The sequence below is a fragment of the Neoarius graeffei genome, chromosome 25, assembly GCF_027579695.1.
Source record: "Neoarius graeffei isolate fNeoGra1 chromosome 25, fNeoGra1.pri, whole genome shotgun sequence".
In the NCBI taxonomy this organism is placed as follows: Eukaryota; Metazoa; Chordata; class Actinopteri; order Siluriformes; family Ariidae; genus Neoarius; species Neoarius graeffei.
The window spans coordinates 19,065,282-19,088,844 of record NC_083593.1 but is presented as its reverse complement, the minus strand read 5'-3'; the positions used below and the strand labels follow the sequence as shown (position 1 = coordinate 19,088,844).

Genomic DNA, 23,563 nt, shown 5'->3' with positions numbered 1-23,563 from the left:
CTTGGCCTCTAAACTGCAAAAACAGTCGGAGACTGTTTCACTAGCTCGTTGCATAACAGCAGCCAAATTGGTTTGTGTGACCACCACTTCATTCACCCGAAGTAAACTCGCAAGCAAAAGTCATGTGACTGAACACAACCTATAAAGCATGACTCCCAGCCAAAAATGTCCTTTATATATTTGATATTATACACTACCTGGCCAAAAACAAAGTCGCTGTTTGGCTTTAAATAAGCAAATACTTAAGAGCCTTTGATTGGATAATTACTGCAGTGATTAATGTGTCAACAACCATGTTGGAAGACGTATCCCGTGGTCATGGGAAAGTTATTCCTGTATTTCCAAAGGATCAAATTATTGACCTTCATCAAGCAAAGAAAACAATTGAAGAGATTGCTGAAATTACTAGAATTGGGTTAATAACTGTCCAATGCATTATTAAAACCTGGAAGGATAATGGTGAACCATCAACTTCACAGTGGAAATGTGGTCAGAAAAAAATCCTGACTGTGACTGGAGATCACTTAAATGCTTGGTGAAGTCGAAAAAAAAATTGATTGTAGAATTCACGGCTATAGTGAGAGTATTTACACACTACTTTGAAAGTCTTTGGCATGTGCTGTAGAAGACTTAAAGGAGAACTGAAGGCAAATTTTTTATTATCAAAATTCTATTTCTCTCATTTTATTAAATATAGGAATTAATCTTTGATCGCTATTTTGTCACTGCTATAGCAAGTTATGAGTGTTTTTTAATATGCTCTGTAATATGTCAGTCCATATGTCAAAGCAATGGCCGTAAACGAGATTCGTTGAGACCTGTGCGAGACATCGTACGACGGAAGTAAAACGTACAGCAGAAATCAAAGTGACCGACATCTGCCAACGTCATCAAAAGACGCGCGCGCCCTCTTTCGAATGCTGATGTAATCAAGCCGGAAGTTTTGTTTGTTCTGATAGCAATCAGGAAAGTTTGAAAAAAGTAGGCAGTAATCGTCATTTAAACTCGCTTTTGTGCAATATTTCATTTGGAAAACAGTTTTCAAAATGGCGGCACTGACACCTGACTGACGCTTCACGTTTCGAAGTCTTGCACAAGTCTCGTGAAGATCACGTGGATAAGTGACGCCTGCCACGGACCAAACGAATTAAATTCAACACGCCTAAAAACCGAATAGGCCGATAAGTGTAATATATATATATATTTTTAAAGATTTTTTTGGAGCCCTGTGATGACCTGGCGACTTGTCCAGGGTGTACCCCGCCTCTCGCCCGTAGTCAGCTGGGATAGGCTCCAGCTTGCCTGCGACCCTATAGAAGGATAAAGCGGCTAGAGATAATGAGATGAGATTAGATTTTTTGGGGCTTTTTTCACCTTTATTGGATAGGACAGTGTAGAGACAGGAAATGAGCTGGAGAGAGAGATGGGGAGGGATCGGGAAATGACCTCGGGTCGGAATTGAACCCGGGTCCCCGGATTTATGGTATGGCGCCTTATGGCCCTTTTCCACTACCCTTTTTCAGCTCACTTCAGCTCACTTCAGCCCGACACGGCTCGCGTTTCGACTACCTCAGAGCAGCGCGACTCAGCTCGCTTCAGCCCTGCTTAGCACCCAAAACTCGCACGGTTTTGGAGTGGGGCTGAAGCGAGCCAAACCAAGCCGAGTGGGGCTAGGGGCGTGAGCAGACACTCCCCTGTGCACTGATTGGTGAGGAGGAGTGTCCTCACATGCCCACACACGCCCCGCGAGCACGCTGGGATCTGTAAACACCGTAAACCCGGAAGAAGAAGAATTACGAGAATTTCTGAAGCCTTATGCGCCTCGCCTCATCTATACGCTCTTGCCAGTATCTGTCCGCGTTGTCGGTGACAACAAGCCACAGCACCAAGACCAGCAACACTAACGACTCCATGTCCTCCATGTTTATTGTTTACTATCCGGGTCGTGAGACTACTGCTTAAAAGATCACTGATGTCACTGTTTGCGCCGCCTAACGACATCACGTGACGTCCACCCACTTTCGCTAACTCCACCCAATGTGTCCACCCACTTCCAGCCAGCACAGTTCAGCGCGGTTGTAGTCGAAATGCAACTCCAACAGCCCCGCTCAGCTCGACTCAGCCCAACTCAGCACGGCACGGCTCAGCCCAACTCAGCCGCGTTTGTAGTGGAAAAGCGGCATTAGTCGACTGAGCCACAGCACCCCCAAAGTGTAATATTTAATTGCAATTCGTTGCCAATACGAGTCACGATATAAGGTTACTAAAACCGAAAACGTAATTGAATAACATGTTAATTAAGAAAAGCAAGTTTAAAAATGACTTCAGTTCTCCTTTAAAGAGCGGTTCGACTCTCTTGGTGTCAACAAGATCTGAGTGAAAAAAATAATGCAACTCTAGACAGAAATAAATGTTGTGACATTGCATAAGGTTGTTGAAACCATGCCATCGCGGATGCACACTGTAATCAAAGGTGACCCAAAGAAATATTAGAGCGTGTGACTTTCTTTAGGCCTGGCAGTGTATATACATGCATCGAGACTTACCTTGCAGTTCAGCTTGAGGAGGGCTGCTGATGCCGTCCTTCCACAAGATGGCAGTGTCGTAAACAAAAGTAAGCCGCAGCTCGGACTGGAGGTCAAAGTGCTGCCAGCCGCTTGTGGCCACAGGTGAGTGAAATACATAGGAAACATGGAGAGGGACGCGCAGAGTCACATAGGACTGCACCAGATTTAGCACCTACCAAACAGAAACAGCAGGAATCCAAAATTAACACTATAGCATAAAGAAAAGACACACTTCATGATATTTGGTAAACTGGATCATAAATTTTACAGTGAAGACAGTCATCATCCAGGAATGTGTGTACAGAATAGATTAATTTCAAACTTGTATTATTTAGCCAAGATTAGGAGATTTATATACTGCATAAATAAACATAAATAAATGTCTGTGGTCACTATAGAGGCGTTGCATGGTCACATGACCCCATAGCAACAGTAGGGCGCCATGACAGGGGGCATGCTATAGTGCTTCATTCAGCCGAATTGTTTTTGATCAGTATGGGAAGGTTTTGCTGTGTTTTTGGATGTGCAATTCGTTTTGAACGAAACAAAGACATGAGATTTTTTAATTTACCGAAAGTAATTTATCATCGGGGGGAAAACTAGAGAGATTTCTAAACGTAGAATGAAAAAATGGGGGAAAAACATTCTTCAGGAGCCGGTGTTGAAAGGAAAGATCAAATACCCTATGGAATGCTCACTTTATTTCCACAAAGGTAAGAATAAAATGTATATTTCACAACTGCAGCGTGGTGCTCATTCTTATACAGTGACGTGAACATGAGCATCAACACAGCAACTCTGCAGAGCCTAAACATCACCGGGACTTAAACTGCATTTACAGTCGGGGATCCTTCGGCGCACACTGTGCGTGCGCTTGGGAGCCAGTTATTATGGGAAACACCTGATGATGATTTAAGTGGAATCAGCACGTGCGTATAAGGACACAGAGGCTTTGCGAAGTATTGTCATTCTCGTGGTTACGTTTGTGTCTAGCCATGTTTATGACTCTGCTTTCGGTTTTGTTTTTGTAAATATCACACCTGCTAATAAACATTCTTCCTGCACTTAGAGCCGTCTACCGCCGCATATCTGACAGAATACTTAAAGTCTCAGTGAAAACAGTGTGCTGATTGCACTCAAATCAGCATCAGCTGTTTCCCATAATGACCAGAGGCGATTCTAGAGTCTGTTGTGGCCCCAAGCAAAAATTTCCAGGGGGCCCTTCTGACCAGTGTTCATCACCAATATGTTATAAATAATCTGACACCAACGAAAAATGTATGAAACCAAGGTTTTTTAAATTCCAAATGTGAAAATACAAATGGTAAAGAACAATAAAAAACAAAATAAATAAGCCCTCAGACCCCGACTCTCGGTGTCTTGGGCCTGCCTTGCCTGTTCACAAGCTGCGCGTCTGATAATGACTGGGTCCCAAGTGCATGCACAACGTTCTCCGAAGGATCCCTGACTGTAAATGCAGTTTAAGTCCCGGTGAAGTTTAGGCTCTGCAGAGCCGCTGTGTTGATGCTCATGTTCACTTCACTTCACTGTATAGAAATGAGCACTGAGCTGCAGTTGTGAAATATGTTTAAATTCTTACCTAGGTGGAAATGAAGTACAGTAAGCAGACCATAGGGTTTTTGACCTTTCCTTTCGACACCGAATCCTGCTGAATGTCATCGTCCCCCCATTTTTCCCTTCTACTTCTAGAAATCTCTCTAGTTTTTCCCCCCTGATAATGAATTACTTTTGGGAAATTAAAAAATCTGTTGTCTTTGTTTCGTTCAAAATGATCTGCACATCCAAAAACGCACACGATCAATAACAACCAACTCGGCTGAATGGAGCACTAAAAGCATGCCCCCTGTCATAGCACCCTAGTTACAGTTGCTATGGGGTCATGTGACAGTGCAAAGCCTCTATAGTGACTTTTATAACACTAAGACAAAATTCTGATATCAATTCATAACCACTTAACAGCTACTCTGATCCGCCAGTAGAGTGCTCTAGTAATCAGCATTTTGCCATCTACCAACTTCGGTGGCTTACCAACGGGGGGGTAAAAAAAAAAAAAAATTCTTTCACGGCCTCCCTGTCATCAAAAAAAAAAAAAGATTTCTGCCTCAAGACATAATCTAGGCTTGATTGGAAGAAAGATTTTTTTTCCTCATTTACATAGTCAATTATAATCAAAGGACCATGCAGTGAAAGTTGGCCTGATGCTAATGAGGATGGCCCAAACACCTGGAAGCATAGAATTATTCAAGAAAGGAAGTAAAATCTCCATGAAACACGTCTGCACTTCCCATTGCAAGGGAACATGAACATGGCACAGTGCACTAAAATCCAGCAATATGGCACAATATTCTTAGAAACTAGGTATATATGGATTATATAGCATTTTTCAGTGACTGAAAGATGGCACACAAGATGCAATAAACATGAATTTACATTTACAGCATTTGACAGACACCTTAGTGACGTACAAAAGTGCTTTGAAGCCTCTATCAATAAATTCATCCTGATACTGGTTCACTCTGTTGGGGAGATAGTACAGTAACAAAGTGCAAATGTTATTATTATTATTATTATTATTATTATTAATAATAATAAAATGGCAGGCTTGTAGTAATCAAGTCCAGGACTCAGACTCGAGTCTGACTCGTGCCCTAATTTTAAGGACTCGTAACTTGACTTGGACTTGAGCACTGATGACTCGGACTTGTGCATTAACTGCATTCGGACTTGTAAATTAGAGACGAGGACTGTGATTTTTTTTCTTTATTTTTTGTAACATGCCATAACAATTTGGCATAAGATATTTATATCTACATTCATTTTTATGCTAATTTTGTGCAGGAGTGTCACACCTGCGCACCTTGGCGCACGCATCAGATAAACATCAGAGATGGTTGGGAGACGGATGTAACTGTAGAAGTGTAAAAGTTATTGTTTATATAAACAATCCAGAACAGCAAGCAAAATCGTAAAATGGTGGAACAGACAATAGGTCGAGCGAGGCACAAACAGGCTATCGTAGACTCGGCAGATCAAAGATGAGAAACAGGAAATCAGGGATCAGGAAACCAAACAAGGAAATAAAGCTCGGTAATGTGTCAGCAATGCAACTCAATACTTCGCAAAGTAAGTGTGTTTTCACAGTTTTTAATACAGGTACCCTGATTGCACCTTAATCCTGTGCAGGTGCGAGTCGTTTATGGCGCGTGCACGAGAGTCCACTTGGCGCGCATGCTGTCCGGAGCACGCCCAAGAGTCTATCTGATGCACGCGCCAAGGCGTGCAGGAGTGACACTCTTGCACAAAATTAGTACAAAAATTAATGTAGATATAAATATCTTAGGCCAAATTATTATGGCATGTTACAAAAAAATAAAGAAAAAATCAGAGTCCTCGTCTCCAATTTATGAATCCGAATGCAGTTAATGCACAAGTCAGAGTCATCAACGCTCAAGTCCAAGTCAAGTCACGAGTCCTTAAAATTAGGGCACGAATCCTGGACTCGAGTACTACAAGCCTGCAGTTGACTTTTTTTTTTTGTTAACGTTACTTGTCCAACAAAAGAAAGAAAAAACCCTCTACTCCCCATTATTCTATTTTGCAAAAGAAAACTTTTCATTTGATTGTTTAAATGCAAGGACACTCCAACTGGTTTAGATATTATTTGGTGGCACAAAGCACCTGGATGCTGTGGCATGCGTTACTCTTTAGAATTCTGCTGGATGATGCACACAGACCAAGGATACTGTGTGGTAGGAGTGCAGCAAAAATAATTAGTTTGATTAATTTGCTGACAATCTTTCTTGTATCAGAAATATAAAGGGATGTGAAAACAGTGGGGAGAAAATAAGCATAGTGCAACACAGTACAACTCTTACAGCATAACACTTATGCTAACTCAGGCATTTAAGCACTTGTTTGAGTGAAAATGAAGATGCTAATCAAACTCAAATAACACGACAAATAACAAGCAACAAAACACTAGAGTTCATACTCGCCAAAGACTTTGTCTTTTTGTTGAGGGTGAAAATACAATATGCTTCATCACCAGAGATATCATCTGCATAAAATCACCTCTCACAGGGATTCAAAGTGTGTATTAATGCAGGGGTTCTCAACCTTTTCTACTTTAAGGCCTACATATTCATACTTGTAACGAGTCGGGGCCCATTAAAAAAGATCCCCAATTATTTTGGCTCATCTATTCTATTAGAATCTAATAATCTATTGTAAAGTGTATTAATGGGATGCAACATCACTCCCTGTTACAGATGGGAGCCCAGGAATTAAATAAATACAATAAAAACCAACTGTTTGTTTTTAATTGTATGGTAGGTATTGTATTTAAAACTGTATGGATATGCCAGAAGCCAAACCCTGCATGCAGGGCATTCTCAGTCAGAAGGGATTAATGATTTTAAAGTTTTTTTTTTTTAAAGATTGTGTATATTTTTAGTCTCTTGTATTTGTAATCATTTGCATCTGTACACACCAGCTCTGCTGATCAACTTATCGTGTTTAAATAAAGTAATTCATTCATTCATTATGAGTTGGAAAATGATCCATCTGTTGAGTTCCCTGACATCTCAAACTACTGTTCTACACGGCCAAACAGATGAAAATCTGGAAGAGCATAGAGGCATATAACTTTTTATATGGGGCTGAGTTGAAGATCTGGGGATCAGGACACTCCAAGATAAATCCTGTATTGTTTTTGCCCATGTAAGGAGGAATTATTGGGCTTTGTACATGTCTTTCAGATGGTTGTTAGGACGCTACAAGTTTTAGTACTGGGTGTAAACAAACCACAGCCACTCGATTTGCAATCCTCCCTGCTTTTCTCTTCCAGCAGGCGTCACAAATCCATATAATTTACCCACAAACATATTTATTTATTCTGCCCACTGTGCGCTCTCTCTCTGTGTGTGCGTGCATGCATGGGTTAAATACAGAGGAGGAATGTGACAAAAATAAAAGGCTTGTTCTTCTTAATTTACCCACAAATATTTTTATTCCACTTGAAAAGTGTACGGCAAACCAGCTACCAGATTTGGGACACTACAACATCCTGAACTTTTTAGTATTTGGCTTCAAACTTGAAAACAAGTGTTGCCAGGCAAAACAAATCTCACCCAGCAGCACTTATTTTATACCTATATGTTGATAATGGGAAATATTTCTCAATCATCAGCTGTCAGGTTATAGTTCTATGAAAATCCATGACCTTGAGTTTGACATTTCAAAGTCAGTCAAAGATCATGGTGCCAAATGGGCTGAAAGGCCATATGGGAGTTCCTATATGCTCATAATAGTAAACATTTGTTTATCGGCAACCGTTTTTGGGTTATAATGGAAAAGTTATGTTGACCGAAAGGTTGACCTTTCCGGTGACCTTGACCTGATTACCCCCAAAATATAATCAGGTAATCTACGGACCATTGGCCACCTACCCTGAAAATTTGAAGCCAACTGGTACAACTGTCTAGACGCTAGATTGTTAACAGACAGACACACAAACTGCACTGATTACAATACCTCACCCCGCTTACTCAGTCATGGATGAGGTAAAAATTCACAGCCCACTAGATGGTGCATCGCAGCCCAGTGGTTGAGAAACACTGTATTAATGCACATAATTAGCTTGTCATAAATTTGAGTTAAATGATGTAACATGGGACTGGGCAAGCACACTGAAGCCTTCACTTGCCTAGTAATGAATTTATGATTTGCCCATCCCAGTGACTATTACACCTATACGATTTTTTCCAGCAATTTGCAAATAAATGGTTGATTTATAAAAAGTTTCACCCTTTTTCCAGTCTTGCCAGCAAGGCAAGATTTTATTAACTGAGCTCAGCATCAAGTAGTAAGTTATACCAGCCATTTATCAGCTGAAAATGTAAGATAATGGAAGTGCTGTTTAAGAGCTGCATGTAAATGGATTTGTGAAACAAAAACAGCAGATAAAAATTGCTTGCTTGGTTCTGCATCCAGCAGCTCCATATAAACAGATTATAAATCATGAGTTTTTTTTTTTTACAGTTTAAATGTACAATATAGTCACTCATCAAAGCCAGTTTCAAGTACTAGAAGAACTGTGGTCTGTAGGAATAATGGCGCTGTCTTATTTATGTATATTGAAATGGATATGTATATTGATTACCAGTCATTGTTCCTTTTTTCTTCAATCACACTCCACAGAAAACCACTGCTGCTTGAGAGCAACTACAGAATGATTTTAATTGAGACAGATTGGGCATAAAAGTAGTCTAAAAAGTGCTGACCTGCCCGTTAGTCCCAATGCTCCCGCCGCAGTCTGTGAGCAGCTCAGACATGTCATAATAACTCACAAACTCCCACAGACAGGCCTCCAGGTTGAGGTTCCTGTAGAAGTGTAGTGTCTTCAAGCCCCTCATGGTAGAGCTGTATTGGTAGGGAGCACTCTCTCCTACTTGTTCCACACTCTTAGTAGCCTTTGTCAGGAAACCGTGCCGTGTTGGAACCTCGTCAAAGTCCAGGAGGTTGGAGCAGCGGTGATTCCCTACACGGCTGCCATCTGGACTCAGGGTCAACTCAAAGTTGGACAGAGCACGAGTAGAGATCACAGGGAGCATGCCTAATGCCGAGTGAACATACCCAAAATTAATGTAACACATGTAACTCGGTCAACTTTATTTTCATCCTATCCAATAAATACACCATGTACAATATTAGACATTCGCCGCCCACTTTGTTAGGAACACCTGCACACCTTCACATTCCTGCAGTTATCTAATCAGCCAATCAATCATTTAGCAGCATCACAATGCATAAAATCATGCAGATTTAGATCAAGAGTTTCAGTTAATGTTCACATCAAATATCAGAATGAAGGAAGCGTGATCTCTGGGACTTTGACCGTCGCATGGATGTTGGTACCATTGGATGGTTGAGTAGTTTACAAACTGCTGATCTCCTGGGATTTGTGCATTTCTAGAGTTTACATAGAATGGTTCAGAAAAACGAGTGACAGTTCTGTGGGTGGAAACTAATGGCCCTTTTCCACTACCCTTTTTCAGCTCACTTCAGCTCGCTTCAGCTCACTTCAGCCCGACACGGCTCGCGTTTCGACTACCAAAGAACAGCACGACTCAGCTCGCTTCAGCCCTGCTTAGCCCCTAAAACTCGCATCGTTTTGGAGTGGGGCTGAAGCGAGCCAAACCGAGCCGAGTGAGGCTGGGGGCGTGAGCAGACACTCCCCTGTGCACTGATTGGTGAGGAGGAGTGTCCTCACACGCCCACACACGCCCCGCGAGCACGCTGGGATCTGTAAACACCGTAAACCTGGAAGAAGAAGAATTATGAGAATTTCTGAAGCCTTATGCGCCTCGCCTCATCTATACGCTCTTGCCAGTGTCTGTTGGCGTTATCGGTGACAACAAGCCACAGCACCAAGACCAGCAACACTAACGACTCCATGTCCTCCATGTTTATTGTTTACTATTCGGGTCGTGAGACTACCGCTTAAAAGCTCACTGATGTCACTGTTTGCGCTGCTTAACGACATCACGTGACGTCCACCCACTTTCGCTAACTCCACCCAATGTGTCCACCCACTTCCAGCCAGCACGGTTCAGCGCGGTTGTAGTCGAAATGCAACTCCAACAGCCCTGCTCAGCTCGACTCAGCATGGCACGGCTCAGCCCGACTCAGCTGCGTTTGTAGTGGAAAAGCGGCATAAGGCCCTGTCCACACGGCAACGGATTCAGGTGAATCTGATAAAATTGTTTATCGTTTCGGCCTGGCGTCCACACAGCACTGGCGTTTTGGGTGCCCCAAAATGAAATCTTTTGAGAACGGGTTCTAGAGTGAAAAAATCTGGCAACGGCGCCGTTGCGAAGTCGTCTGGATGAGTAGAACGGATTTGTTTATGATGACGTCACAACCACATGACTGTCAGTGCTTCACGCCAGGTAGAAGTGTAACGAACTTGATGCGAGTTGTCAACAAATCCTATAACTTGGTTCATGAAACGCGCTTACAAAATATTTTCACTGTGAATATTTATTGTGTAATGGTGCAAAGTGAGAGAGAGAGAGAGAATAGCCCTTAGGGCAGAGTCTTTAGTCCAAACACTGCGGAAGCAGTACCAAACCGCGCACCGCCCATGCGCTTTCCAAAAACAAAAACAATCCCGCCAGCAAACATAGGAAAAAAAAAAAGGAGCGATCTCACCTCTTCAGATGTTGGTTTAAGTCCAACAATACATTCCTCAAAAAGGGCGTAGAAGAACAAAGTAATCCATCAACGTGTAGCATTCAGTTTATTCCGGACCATTGGAGGATATCAGAATGTTGGCGTACCGGCTTCCATCTACTCCCATTCATTCCTCTTTCCGTCTCTTTCGTTTTACGCTACTGATTAATAATCAAAACTTTATGTGGCTGATGCTACAGAAGAAGGGGTTTATGCGCATGTGTCTACTTCTTCTATTGTTCTGGTGTCTCCGATGGGACCGTCTTACAGCGCACGTAGTGGTGTGGCATGTGTATTGTATCGTTTTCAGCAAGCGTTGCGTTGCCATATGAACCTGAAATTTTACTGATCCGTTGCTCATGTGGACGCGATATTTAAAAAAAAAAAAATCTCGTTGCCGTTGTCGTGTGGATGTAGCCTAAGAGATCAGAAGAAAATGGCCAGATTGGTTCGAGTTGCCAGGCAGGAAGGAGTAACTCAATCACTCTTTACAACTGTGGTGAGCAGAAAAGCATCTCAGCATGCACAAAACATCGAACTGTGAGCTGGATGCACTACAAGAGCAGAACACCACATTGTGTTCCACTCCTGTCAGTCAAGAACAGGAATCTGATGCTCTCATTGAAAGTAGACAGCTGAAGATTAGAAAGAAATTGCCTGGTCTTTTTCCAGTTTTCAAATGCCCAGTTTCAGCCTATGTACAGTGAGCCTGTGTCCATGATCGCGTCAGATTCTTGTTACTGGCTGACAGGAGTGAAACCCAGTGTAGCCTTTTGTCGTTGTAGCCCATTCAACTCAAAGTTTGATATGCTGTGCCTTCTGAGATGCTTTTCTGCTCACTACCGTTGTAAAGAATGATCATTTGAGTTACTATTGACCTCCTGTCAGCTCAGACCATTCTGGTCAGTATCCTCTGATCTTGCTCATCAACAAGGTGTTTCAGCCTGCAGGCCCTGGATGTTTTTTGTTTTCCACACCATTCTGTTTAAACTCCAGAGACTGTTGTGTGGGGAAAAATCCCAGGAGATCAGCAATTTATGAAATCTTCAAACCAACCTAGCTGGTACCAACAACCATACCACAGTCAAAGTCAGAGATTTGTTTTTGTTTTGTTTTTTTCATTCTGATGTTAGATGTGAAGATTAACTTAAATTCTTGACCTGTATCTGCATGATTTTTTTTTTGTATTGCACTGCTTCCACATAATTGGCTGATTAGATAACTGCATGAATGTGCAGGTTTTCCTAATAAAGTGGACTCTGTGTGTGTCTCAGAGGGGATCCGCCAGGGCCTTCTAGGCCTTCAGGGAAGGCCCAAACACATCAGAATTTCAAATGTTATATTTAATTTCTTTCATTCTTTTGCGTTCATAATTTAATTATAAATTATCATCTTCTAACTTGGCCTCATTTTCTAGCAAATTTGCTTCAGAAATTAAAGGGTTACTGTCCTGAAAGCATTAAAATAGAGTGATCAAGTGAGTTTTTTTGTTTGTTGTCTGTAGGCTGAGAAGAGTTTAGAGCTGGCTCACTCATTGGTTAGGACTTCATTGCCGGGACAGAAGGACATTGTAGTGTATGTTTATGTAGGAAGTGACAGATGTATTAACCAATCAGATTTTGATTTATAGTGGGAGGGACTAAAATTTTATTGCCCTAGGCCTCCTCAAAGGCCAACACGAGCTTAACCACGAGTCAGCGCAGTCAGCGCAGCAGTGAAGTAACATTCCAGCCGGTGTAGCGTTCATCAGTAGTGTTAACGAATGTTAATAAAGCAATCAAGCCAGTGCTATCGAGAGCAAATAGCACAGACTAACAACTGAGAAACTACAGTAAGATTTCTGTCTCCAGATTCTTTTTTTTCCATGCACACTCGCTTGCCACAGTATTTTTCACTTCGATTTATATATTCTTCATTTCCCTGTGTAATTTACTCAGTTACTTTTAAAATCAGGGTGGCACAGTGGTGTAGTGGTTAGCGCTGTCGCCTCACAGCAAGAAGGTCCGGGTTCGAGCCCCGTGGCCGGCGAGGGCCTTTCTGTGCGGAGTTTGCATGTTCTCCCCGTGTCCGTGTGGGTTTCCTCCGGGTGCTCCGGTTTCCCCCACAGTCCAAAGACATGCAGGTTAGGCTAACTGGTGACTCTAAATTGACCGTAGGTGTGAATGTGAGTGTGAATGGTTGTCTGTGTCTATGTGTCAGCCCTGTGATGGCCTGGCGACTTGTCCAGGGTGTACCCCGCCTTTCGCCCGTAGTCAGCTGGGATAGGCTCCAGCTTGCCTGCGACCCTGTAAAACAGGATAAAGCGGCTAGAGATAATGAGATGAGACTTTTAAAATCAACATCAACAACTACACACAATGGAGCGACCTGGCAGCCTGCCGCTAATCCCTTGCAAAATCCTTTGCCCTGTTGCTTTTTTGGTGTGTCTGGCTAAGTTTTGGCTGAGCTGAAGTCCCAGCTCTAATAGTAATGGTTCGCCACTAATTTTATATATATCTCCATCATTTATACTGCTTAACCCTCAGGGTTGCAGAGGAAGCTGGAGCCTGAGGGGTGGGGTACACCCTGGGCAGGTCATCAGTGGTTAACACAGAGACAAACAACCATTCACACTCAAATTCACACCTATGGGCAATTTAGAGTAGCCAGTTGACCTAATCTGCATGTCTTTGGACCGTGCGAAGAAACTGGAGCACCCGGAGGAAACCCATGCAGGCACAGGAGAACATGCAACTCCGCACAAAGGAGTTTGCAAGTCAGCCATGAGGTTTGAACCTAAAACCTGCTTGCTGTGAGATGACAGTCCTAACCGTGGCACCACCACACCACCCACTGTTTATCCTATTTTTAAAATCTTTTTTTTCCATTTATATTCCCTTTTGCTTTCTACGTCTCTCCTGCTCCATCTCTATTTATACACACCCCATGATCAGTAATTTCACCTCTTTCATCATTAGTTAAGTTTCACTAACTGGTATTTTTAACCTCATTCTAAACCTCCTTCCCAGTTCCAGGGTTCATAGTTCACAAGGTCCCCTGTGCGTGTGTGTCTCAGGAATGGTGTCCCTCCCAGAGTGTATTCACTCTTCACGCCAAGTGTTCACGGTTATTTTTGAGATTATAAATTTGTGCCGGTCTCATGTCTGGCACATTGTTCTTTACTTTTCCTAGACATGTGTTAGCAGTTCCCTAGTTTTCTTAGTCCCTTGTTTCATTACTTCAGAGTATGAATTTATTTTTGATTACCCAGCCATGTTTGGACCCCTGCTATGGCCCTCATGTTGCATGGAAATTTCTTAATAAAGAGACAACATTCCTACATTCAATAATGAATCCAGTGTCTTACAACATAAAATCTTCTTGTTCTCACTCCTCAATCATTGAAGGCCATGTCAGAGTTACTCAACGCACTTTATTTGGCCCATGTGGGCTTGATTATTTCCTGATGAGTCAAATCAGGAATGTTAGAACAGGGAAATCACATAAAATGCAGTGCATTAGATCCCCAGGATGGAAAACAAAGCTTTAGGGTAATTTTTGCTGTATGATCCATATACACTGTCTCGCAAAAGTATTCATCCCCCTTGGTGTTTGTCCTGTTTTGCTGCATTACAAGCTGGAATTAAAATGAATTTTTGTAAGGTTAGCACCATTTGAATTACACAACATGCCTACAACTTTAAAGGTGCAAATTGTTGTTTTATTGTGACACAAACAATAATTAAGATGGGAAAAAAAACAGAAATCTGGAGTGTGCATAGGTATTCACCCCCCAAAGTCAATATTTTGTAGAACCACCTTTTGTTGCAATTACAGCTGCAAGTCTCTTGGGGAATGTCTCTATTAGCTTAGCACATCTAGCCACTGGGATTTTTGCCCATTCCTCAAGGCAAAACTGCTCCAACTCCTTCAAATTAGATGGGTTGCATTGGTGTACAGCAATCTTCAAGTTATGTCACAGATTCTCAACTGAATTGAGGTCTTGGAATGGCCTAATCAAAGCCAAGACCTTTAAATGTTTCCCTTTAAACCACTCCAGTGTAGCTTTAGCAGTATGTTTAGGATCGTTGTCCTGCTGGAATATGAACCTTCGTCCCAGTCTCAAACCTCTGGCTGACTCAAACAGGTTTTCCTCCAGAATTGTCCTGTATTTAGTGCCATCCATCTTTCCTTCAGTCCTGACCAGCTTTCCTGTCCCTGCAGATGAAAAACATCCCCACAGCATGATGCTGCCACCACCATGCTTCACTGTAAGAATGATGTTCTCAGGGTGTTGGGTTTGTGCCACACGTGGCATTTCTCATGATGGCCAAAAAGATCAATTTTAGTCTCATTTGACCAGAGAATCTCCTTCCATGTGTTTGGGGAGTCTGCCACATGCTGTTGGGCAAACTCCAAACGTGTTTTCTTAAGCAATGACTTTTTTCTGGCCACTCTTCCATAAAACCCCAATCTGTGGCATGTACAGCTTAAAGCAGTCCTATGGACAGATACTCCCATCTCCGCTGTGGATTTTTGCAGCTCCTTCAGTGTTATCTTTGGTGTTTTTGTTGCATCTCTGATTAATGCCCTCCTTGCCTGGTCAGTGAGTTTTGGTGGGTGGCCTTCTCTTGTCAGGTTTGTAGTGGTGCCATATTCTTTCCATTTTGATACAATGGATTTAATGGTGCTCTCTGGGATATTCAAAGTTTGGGATATTTTTTATAACCCAACCCTGATCTATACTTCTCCACAGGTTTGTCTCTGACCTGTTTGGAGGCTCCTTGGTTTTCACATTGCTTGCTTAGTAGTGTTGCAGAGTCAGGGTCCTTCCAGAACAGGTTGATTTATACAGACATCATGTGACACTTTGATTGCACACAGGTGGATCTTAATCAACTAATGATGTGACTTATGAAGTGAATCGGTTGGACGAGCTCTTATGCCGCTTTTCCACTACAAACACGGCTGAGCCGTGCCGTGCTGAGTCGAGCTGAGTCGAGCTGAGTCGGGCTGAGCGGGGCTGTTGGAGTTGCATTTCGACTACAACCGCGCTGAACCGTGCTGGCTGGAAGTGGGTGGACACATTGGGTGGAGTTAGCGAAAGTGGGTGGACGTCACGTGATGTCGTTAAGCAGCGCAAACAGTGACATCAGTGACAGTGGCGGAACAAGTCAGAGCCGGGCCGGGGGCGGGGCAAATGACCGGGCCCTTTATTAAAGCTTATCATAACATCATTTTAGGCTACAAAATGTCCGTAACTGCGGTGTTTACCAATTTCAACACTACCGGGTGCAACTATGTTATTTAGTACATCAAGTCCTTCAAACGAACATGTAACTCAGAAACAAAAAACATTAGGATACTGTACATGGCTCATAATAAAACATCAATAGCCTATACTGCGCAAATTATTTGAAGGGCATACGAATGAGCGCTCAGAGGTTGCAACGGTGACAGGAAGAGTCAGAAATAAAAGGAGGGCGGTGCAAACCTCACTGAATGCACTGTGTTTACCAATTTCAACACTACGGGGTGCAACTATGTTATTTTGTACATTAAGTCCTTCAAACGAACATGTAACTCAGAAACAAAAAAACAGGTGACATACTGTACATGGCTCATAATAAAACATCAATAGCCTACTGCGCGCATTATTTGAAGGGCATACGACGAGCCTTGCGCTCCGCGAACTCGTCCACGATGCTCTGTATGTCACTGATTCAGTGATCTTTTAAGCGGTAGTCTCACGACCCGGATAGTAAACAATAAACATGGAGGACATGGAGTCGTTAGTGTTGCTGGTCTTGGTGCTGTGGCTTGTTGTCACCGACAACGCCAACAGATACTGGCAAGAGCGTATAGATGAGGCGAGGCGCATAAGGCTTCAGAAATTCTCGTAATTCTTCTTCTTCCGGGTTTGCGGTGTTTACAGATCCCAGCGCGCTCGCGGGGCATGTGTGGGCATGTGAGGACACTCCTCCTCACCAATCAGTGCACAGGGGAGTGTCTGCTCACGCCCCTAGCCTCACTCGGCACGGTTTGGCTCGCTTCAGCCCCACTCCAAAACCGTGCGAGTTTTATGCCGCTTTTCCACTACAAACGCGGCTGAGCCGTGCCGTGCCGAGTCGAGCTGAGTCGGGCTGAGCGGGGCTGTTGGAGTTGCATTTCGACTACAACCGCGCTGAACCGTGCTGGCTGGAAGTGGGTGGACACATTGGGTGGAGTTAGCGAAAGTGGGTGGACGTCACGTGATGTTGTTAAGCAGCGCAAACAGTGACATCAGTGACAGTGGCGGAACAAGTCAGAGCCGGGCCGGGGGCGGGGCAAATGACCGGGCCCTTTATTAAAGCTTATCATAACATCATTTTAGGCTACAAAATATCCGCAACTGCGGTGTTTACCAATTTCAACACTACCGGGTGCAACTATGTTATTTAGTACATCAAGTCCTTCAAACGAACATGTAACTCAGAAACAAAAAACATTAGGATACTGTACATGGCTCATAATAAAACATCAATAGCCTATACTGCGCACATTATTTGAAGGGCATACGAATGAGCGCTCAGAGGTTGCAACGGTGACAGGAAGAGTCAGAAATAAAAGGAGGGCGGTGCAAACCTCACTGAATGCACTGTGTTTACCAATTTCAACACTACGGGGTGCAACTATGTTATTTTGTACATTAAGTCCTTCAAACGAACATGTAACTCAGAAACAAAAAAACATTAGGCGACATACTGTACATGGCTCATAATAAAACATCAATAGCCTACTGCGCGCATTATTTGAAGGGCATACTTCAAATCCTTCATAGCCTTGCGCTCCGCGAACTCGTCCACGATGCTCTGTATGTCACTGATTCAGTGATCTTTTAAGCGGTAGTCTCACGACCCGGATAGTAAACAATAAACATGGAGGACATGGAGTCGTTAGTGTTGCTGGTCTTGGTGCTGTGGCTTGTTGTCACCGACAACGCCAACAGATACTGGCAAGAGCGTATAGATGAGGCGAGGCGCATAAGGCTTCAGAAATTCTCGTAATTCGTAATTATTCTTCTTCCGGGTTTGCGGTGTTTACAGATCCCAGCGCGCTCGCGGGGCGTGTGTGGGCATGTGAGGACACGCCTCCTCACCAATCAGTGCACAGGGGAGTGTCTGCTCACGCCCCCAGCCTCACTCGGCACGGTTTGGCTCGCTTCAGCCCCACTCCAAAACGGTGCGAGTTTTAGGGGCTAAGCAGGGCTGAAACGAGCTGAGTCGTGCTGGTTTTTGGTAGTCGAAACGCGAGCCGTGTCGGGCTGAAGTGAGCTGAAGCGAGCTGAAGTGAGCTGAAAAAGGGTAGTGGAAAAGGGCCATTATTTAGGGGTTTCATATAAAAGGGGATGAATACCTGTGCACACTCCAGATTTCTGCTTATTCATCTTAATTATTGTTTGTGTCACAATAAAACAATAATTTACACCTGTAAAGTTGTAGGCATGTTGTGTAAATCAAATAGTGCTAACACTCCAAAATACATTTTAATTCCAGCTTGTAATGCAACAAAACAGGAAAAACACCAAGGGGGATGAATACTTTTCAAGACACTGTAGGTCAGCTGTTTCATAAAAGGATGTAAAAATGCTGCCAGAGAATAATAATCTAACAGTCTCTTAAAATCTCTCCCCAGGTAGATTTATAGTCACTTTTATGCAGAACTTACATACAAACTGCAAGCATTGCTGGTTGCCATGGCATTATAAAGTGCTAAACAGCTGTAAAGTAGAAAGGTATAATAAAGTAGAATTATACCCGCTATTTATAGGTGCAATTTCTCCTGTGGCCTACATTACAGCCTTGAAATGTGCAAAAAAGTAACAGATGTTGTGTTGATGTTTCTTAATTATGATCATGCAGCCTCTGAATTTCTCTGATGTCTCCGAATAACCATTAAAACAACAAGTAAAGGGATTTACTGAGAATTATGGTATGTTTACCTTCCCAAGCAATGAAATGTAAATCCAATATTAACACCTGGCTATTCCTTTGGGATATGTAAAAAGAACAAACTGATGTGCAGCTTGGTAAACAAAGCTTTCTTCAAGAGTATCAGCAAGACAACTGCTCACCATCTGTGTGGGGCATGGTGACACTAAGTTTGATGAGGTTGGCATGTTCTGGGTCCTCAGCGCTGGTGTAGTGGAGCTTGGCAGAGAAAGGCTCAGTGCCTACTGTGCCCACTTTACGAGGGTGACACATTCCTGCTGAGGAATATCAAACAAAGTGATTTGCATAGTCAAGTCATACTGAAGTCTTCTGTGGAGCCTACAGCTGTGAAGTAATCAGTTGAACTCAAAGCATCACGATGCTGTAATTTCAAGATCCCCATTCCTTGGTTTGCTGTAATTGTATTGCTGGGTTTCACGTGATGTCACATCCACCTCATTAGTTATTCAAAACTTTAGCTGGTGGTCTACCAAAGCTCAGTTGACAAAGTGTTTGTACAAAGAAGGTGCACTGCTCGCATGAAAAATGCTTTACCACTTGCGTTGTTCAAATCGATCAAACCGGGAAACTGAAAAGTTTCTTCAGGGTTCCCCATGAACTAATAAAAAAAAAAGGGTGAACGAACACAGGATTTCACAAAAAGACGTCGAGAAAGGTGGCTTTTGAACCTCTCACTGAAATCGAAGGGAGCCGAGTTGAAGCACGCTCGAGTTTGCAGTGATCACTCCGTGAAAGGTTTGTGTCTCCCTCTCAGCTATGTCCTTAGTGTTTCCAAGTACTTTTCTTGCTATGTGCCGTAATTTTACGGTACTTTTTTTTTTTTAGTCACGAAGCGTTAAGGTCCCCAGCTGTTTCTTTGTTTTCTCTTCACACCTCACAAAAGTCCATATGCATGAAGGTAGCGGCAAAATTCTTCCCCAGCCATACAGTTACAATGCGCCGTGATCACTTCTCCGTCTTGTTTAACTAAGATCCAGGTCTTTAAAGGGGTTTCTGATGAGCTTTGTGAATGATTTATCTGAGAGATAGGAGCCAGCACAAGTGAGAATCAAGTGAACTGTTGTTTGTTTACACTTCAACTTGCAGCGCTTCGTTGTAAAGACGTGAATGAAAAGCTTAAAAAACATACTTACACGGGCAAAAACAATACAGGATTCATTCGGCAGCTACTTGATACCGAGGTCCATTACTCAGCCACGTGCAAAAAAGTCGTAAGCCTCCATACTCTTCCACACTTTCATCTGTTTTGCGGTGTAGAAGGACGTCTGCAACACCAGATAGTTCGACATGTCGGGGAACTCGACTGAAGGGTAGTTTTTGAGATCGTATGCCAAATCCTTCTTTCCCAGACTGTAGGGGTCGATTCCATTGCACATAGCAATCTTCTGAATAGATCTAAAGTGATCAGCGGCTTCTAGATTACGAGCGTACTCTGATAAATTATCACTAGTTGTTTGCACTATGGCAGCTGTTTAGACCACCAGCTATTTCACTTCCGGTAAAACCGCTAAGAAAAGTCACATGACTGAAACCCAGCAATATTATTTGAGAGTCTATCAAATTCGCTACAGTGTGCAGTGCATGAAAATCTTAGAGTAAGTTTGGGTATGGGGCTAATCTTTTTTTTTTTTAACACATTAAATAAAAAAAAAAAACAGGAGAACAGTCTCTCTCGAGATAATGTCTTCTTTAAGAAGTCAGATTACAAAACAAGACTACACATTATATGGTCTATTAATCTTTAAAATAGTACTGATATGTCAATAGACTGACAAAATGCTAATGATTCTACTGATCGACCAATTTTTTTTTTCAGGCTCAAAGCATCTTAAAGTGCCATTCCACCATTGGATGTATTCTTTGGCATAAAATACAATATATTTTGACAACATATATAAATGGTATCACTAGATAGAGAAATCTTTTAGCTTCAAAATGATACATCAAACATAATTTTTTGACAACGACAAGTATATTAATTTTGCGACCAAAGTCACCTACCCTTTTAATTTCCGCGCGTGATGTCATCGGCAGGTTCCCCTTCTTGTGTACCACGTGACGTGTGACATGGCACATATTATCAGCAATGGCGGATAGAACGCGATAAAAATAATACCAATAAATCTAGCTAATACCAATAAATCTAGCTAACTGAAAGATTAACTCAAAAATTTTCGCAGTTTTTTTGGCCCCCATATACGAGGAGAAATGACTCTCTCACTTTGGGGGTTTCCTGGTCTAAAAATAGACCGATACATGGTACACAAGAAGGGGAACCTGCCGATGACATCACGTTTCACTACCGCGCGGAAATTAAAAGGGTAGGTGACTTTGGTCGCAAAATTAATATACTTGTCGTTGTCAAAAAATTATGTTTGATATATCATTTTGAAGCGAAAAGATTTCTCTGTCTAGTCATGTTGTCATAAAATATATTGTATTTTATGCCAAAGAATACATCCAATGGTGGAATGGCACTTTAACATGTCTTCTTGATTATCAGAACACCAATCAAGATAATCAAGGCATTCACGTAAATGTTATATACAGACAAATAATATACAGCCTTTTACCCCTTTACACCCCTTGCTTGGTACAGATTTACATTTCTCAAAGTAGCAACAATATACTGTATGTTCCTATATACATTTTTCTTTTTTTCCATACAAACTTTGTTATAGATTTCTATTTTATGACTTCTACATTATCAAGCCAGTACAAAAAACATTTTAGAGTTCCAAACGTTCGTTTTCCCAGCATATTACATAGGAGACCACTTTTCAGATTAAAAAAGAAAACATAATGAAGGCTACTGGGTTTTGCTGCAAAATTAAGAAGAGTGTGTGGCAGTCAAAGTGTCCAGAAAAACTGTGGCTGGTTCTGTAAGATGCTCAGTAAAAACCTACAGCTCATTTCCTTATCAAACTGCACTCATTATACCTGAGACTACTATTTTTTTTTTAATGCGAAGGGTCGCCTCACACCAAGTATTGACTTTGTTTCATTTATTACAGCTTACTGATTACTGTTTATAGTATTTTTTTAAATGTTGAAACATTTTATTTCATTATTTTGAAGCCATTTTTGGTCTAAAGCATTTCTTTACATGTGCCTAAGACTTTTGCACATTTTATATATAAATAAATTGGTATAACTCAAGTCAAAGTTCCTCCCACGCCAAGATCTGGTCTTCCCAGGCAGTCTCCTGTCCCAGTACTAACCACCCTTTGAGGTGCATAGATGTGGTGCCGATCTCCGTTTCAGTAGCCCTCGGCTTCTCGCCTATTATATAGCTAGAGTTACAGTGGGGGGGCTGGTCCTCTGGTAACCACAAGAGTTTGACTCCCTACCCACATCTGTATCACAGCATGCCTTGCCAGATGGCAGTAGGTACCATTTTTATGATGGTCTTTGGTATGATCCGACCACAAGTAGAACTCATGATCTCCTGGTCAAGAGGTGGACATGCTAACCACCGGGCCAACTTCCGGTCTAATTGGTATAACTAGGACTCCTTTAATCATGTCACGTTTTGTACATCAAAGCAGGTACATTCGACAGTTTATGCTCCTAGATATTCTTCGGTTTGTGCATGTAAATTTCATTCTTGTAGTTCAGACCAGAAATTTTCAGTAGGGTTCATGGGTTCAGTCCTAACCTCTTGATAGAGGCAATTAGGTTTTGGGCTGAAATATCCTGGTACCCAACAGAATTCGTAAATGCTACCAATCCGCACAATATCCCCTGAACCACCAGCCTGGAGACCTCCTGAAGTTTAGGTGCTGCGTTTTGTGAGATGATCTCAGCAAGTGCATCTTTCTTGCAATGTGTCCCAACAACTTCTTGATATGGGATTGGTATTTAATAGTTGATTTATTATATAGTTGAGTGCAAGCAGGGACTCCAGCAAAACTAACTATGCGGTCATAGTTAGTTTTGCTGGAGTCCCTGCTTGCACTCAGCGCAAAAATGTATACTGTCTTACTCATCAGGTGACATTGGGAACATAGTTAACAACCTGTGTTTTCTCTCTTTTGCTCTCTTCCCCCCCACCCCACCCCACTCCACTCTGTCTGTCCCTCTGAGTTACATGTCAATCCTGAGATCGAGATGCTGACCTCTTCTGCTCCTCAGACCTGCCTGATCCATCCTGATGCCCTATGTCTGGCTGGAGTCTCATCACATTGTTCCTGTGGAGGACGGTCCCATACGGACAGTCGCACTTGGAAGATGCTCGCTAAGGACTACAGTTGACTTGCTAACTTTAGGACTGCAGTTGTCATGAACAGTTTTGCACTCAAGTTTCCATCAATGAACAGTTTGTAACTTTAGCAAAACAGACTTCATGTTAAAACGGTTAAAAACGTTATAATCATGGTGTCTGTTATCACCCAAATGAGGATGGGTTCCCTTTTGAGTCTGGTTCCTCTTGAGGTTTCTTCCTCATGGCGTCTGAGGGAGTTTTTCCTTGCCACTGTCGCCACAGGCTTGCTCATTAGGGATAGATTAGGGATAAAATTAGCTCATGTTTAAAGTCACTAAAATTCTGTAAAGCTGCTTTCACTGCAAAAAATGCTATCTTAGCAAGTGAAAATATCTTGAAAATAGTTGAAACTATCTAACATTTCCTATTAGAAGAATACAAGACACCAATTCCGAGATTATTAAACTTAGTTCTAGATTGCAACCAACTTATTCTAAGATGTCTTATCAAGTAAAAATATCTGCCAATGCAGCAAGATACACTACCGTTCAAAAGTTTGGGGTCACCCA

General features: G+C 42.3%; 1 protein-coding gene across 1 annotated transcript in view; it reads right to left on the bottom strand.

Moving 5' to 3' along the window:
• Positions 1 to 23,563, bottom strand: part of frem2a (FRAS1 related extracellular matrix 2a) — a 239,449-nt gene that overhangs the window by 23,719 nt on the left and 192,167 nt on the right. The window contains exons 15-17 of the mRNA XM_060909268.1: positions 18,913 to 19,044; positions 8,870 to 9,201; positions 2,547 to 2,739 (exon numbers count right to left, since the gene is read on the bottom strand). Of these exons, the coding sequence (XP_060765251.1) occupies positions 2,547 to 2,739; positions 8,870 to 9,201; positions 18,913 to 19,044 (657 nt within the window). The remainder of the gene's footprint in view (positions 1 to 2,546; positions 2,740 to 8,869; positions 9,202 to 18,912; positions 19,045 to 23,563) is intronic.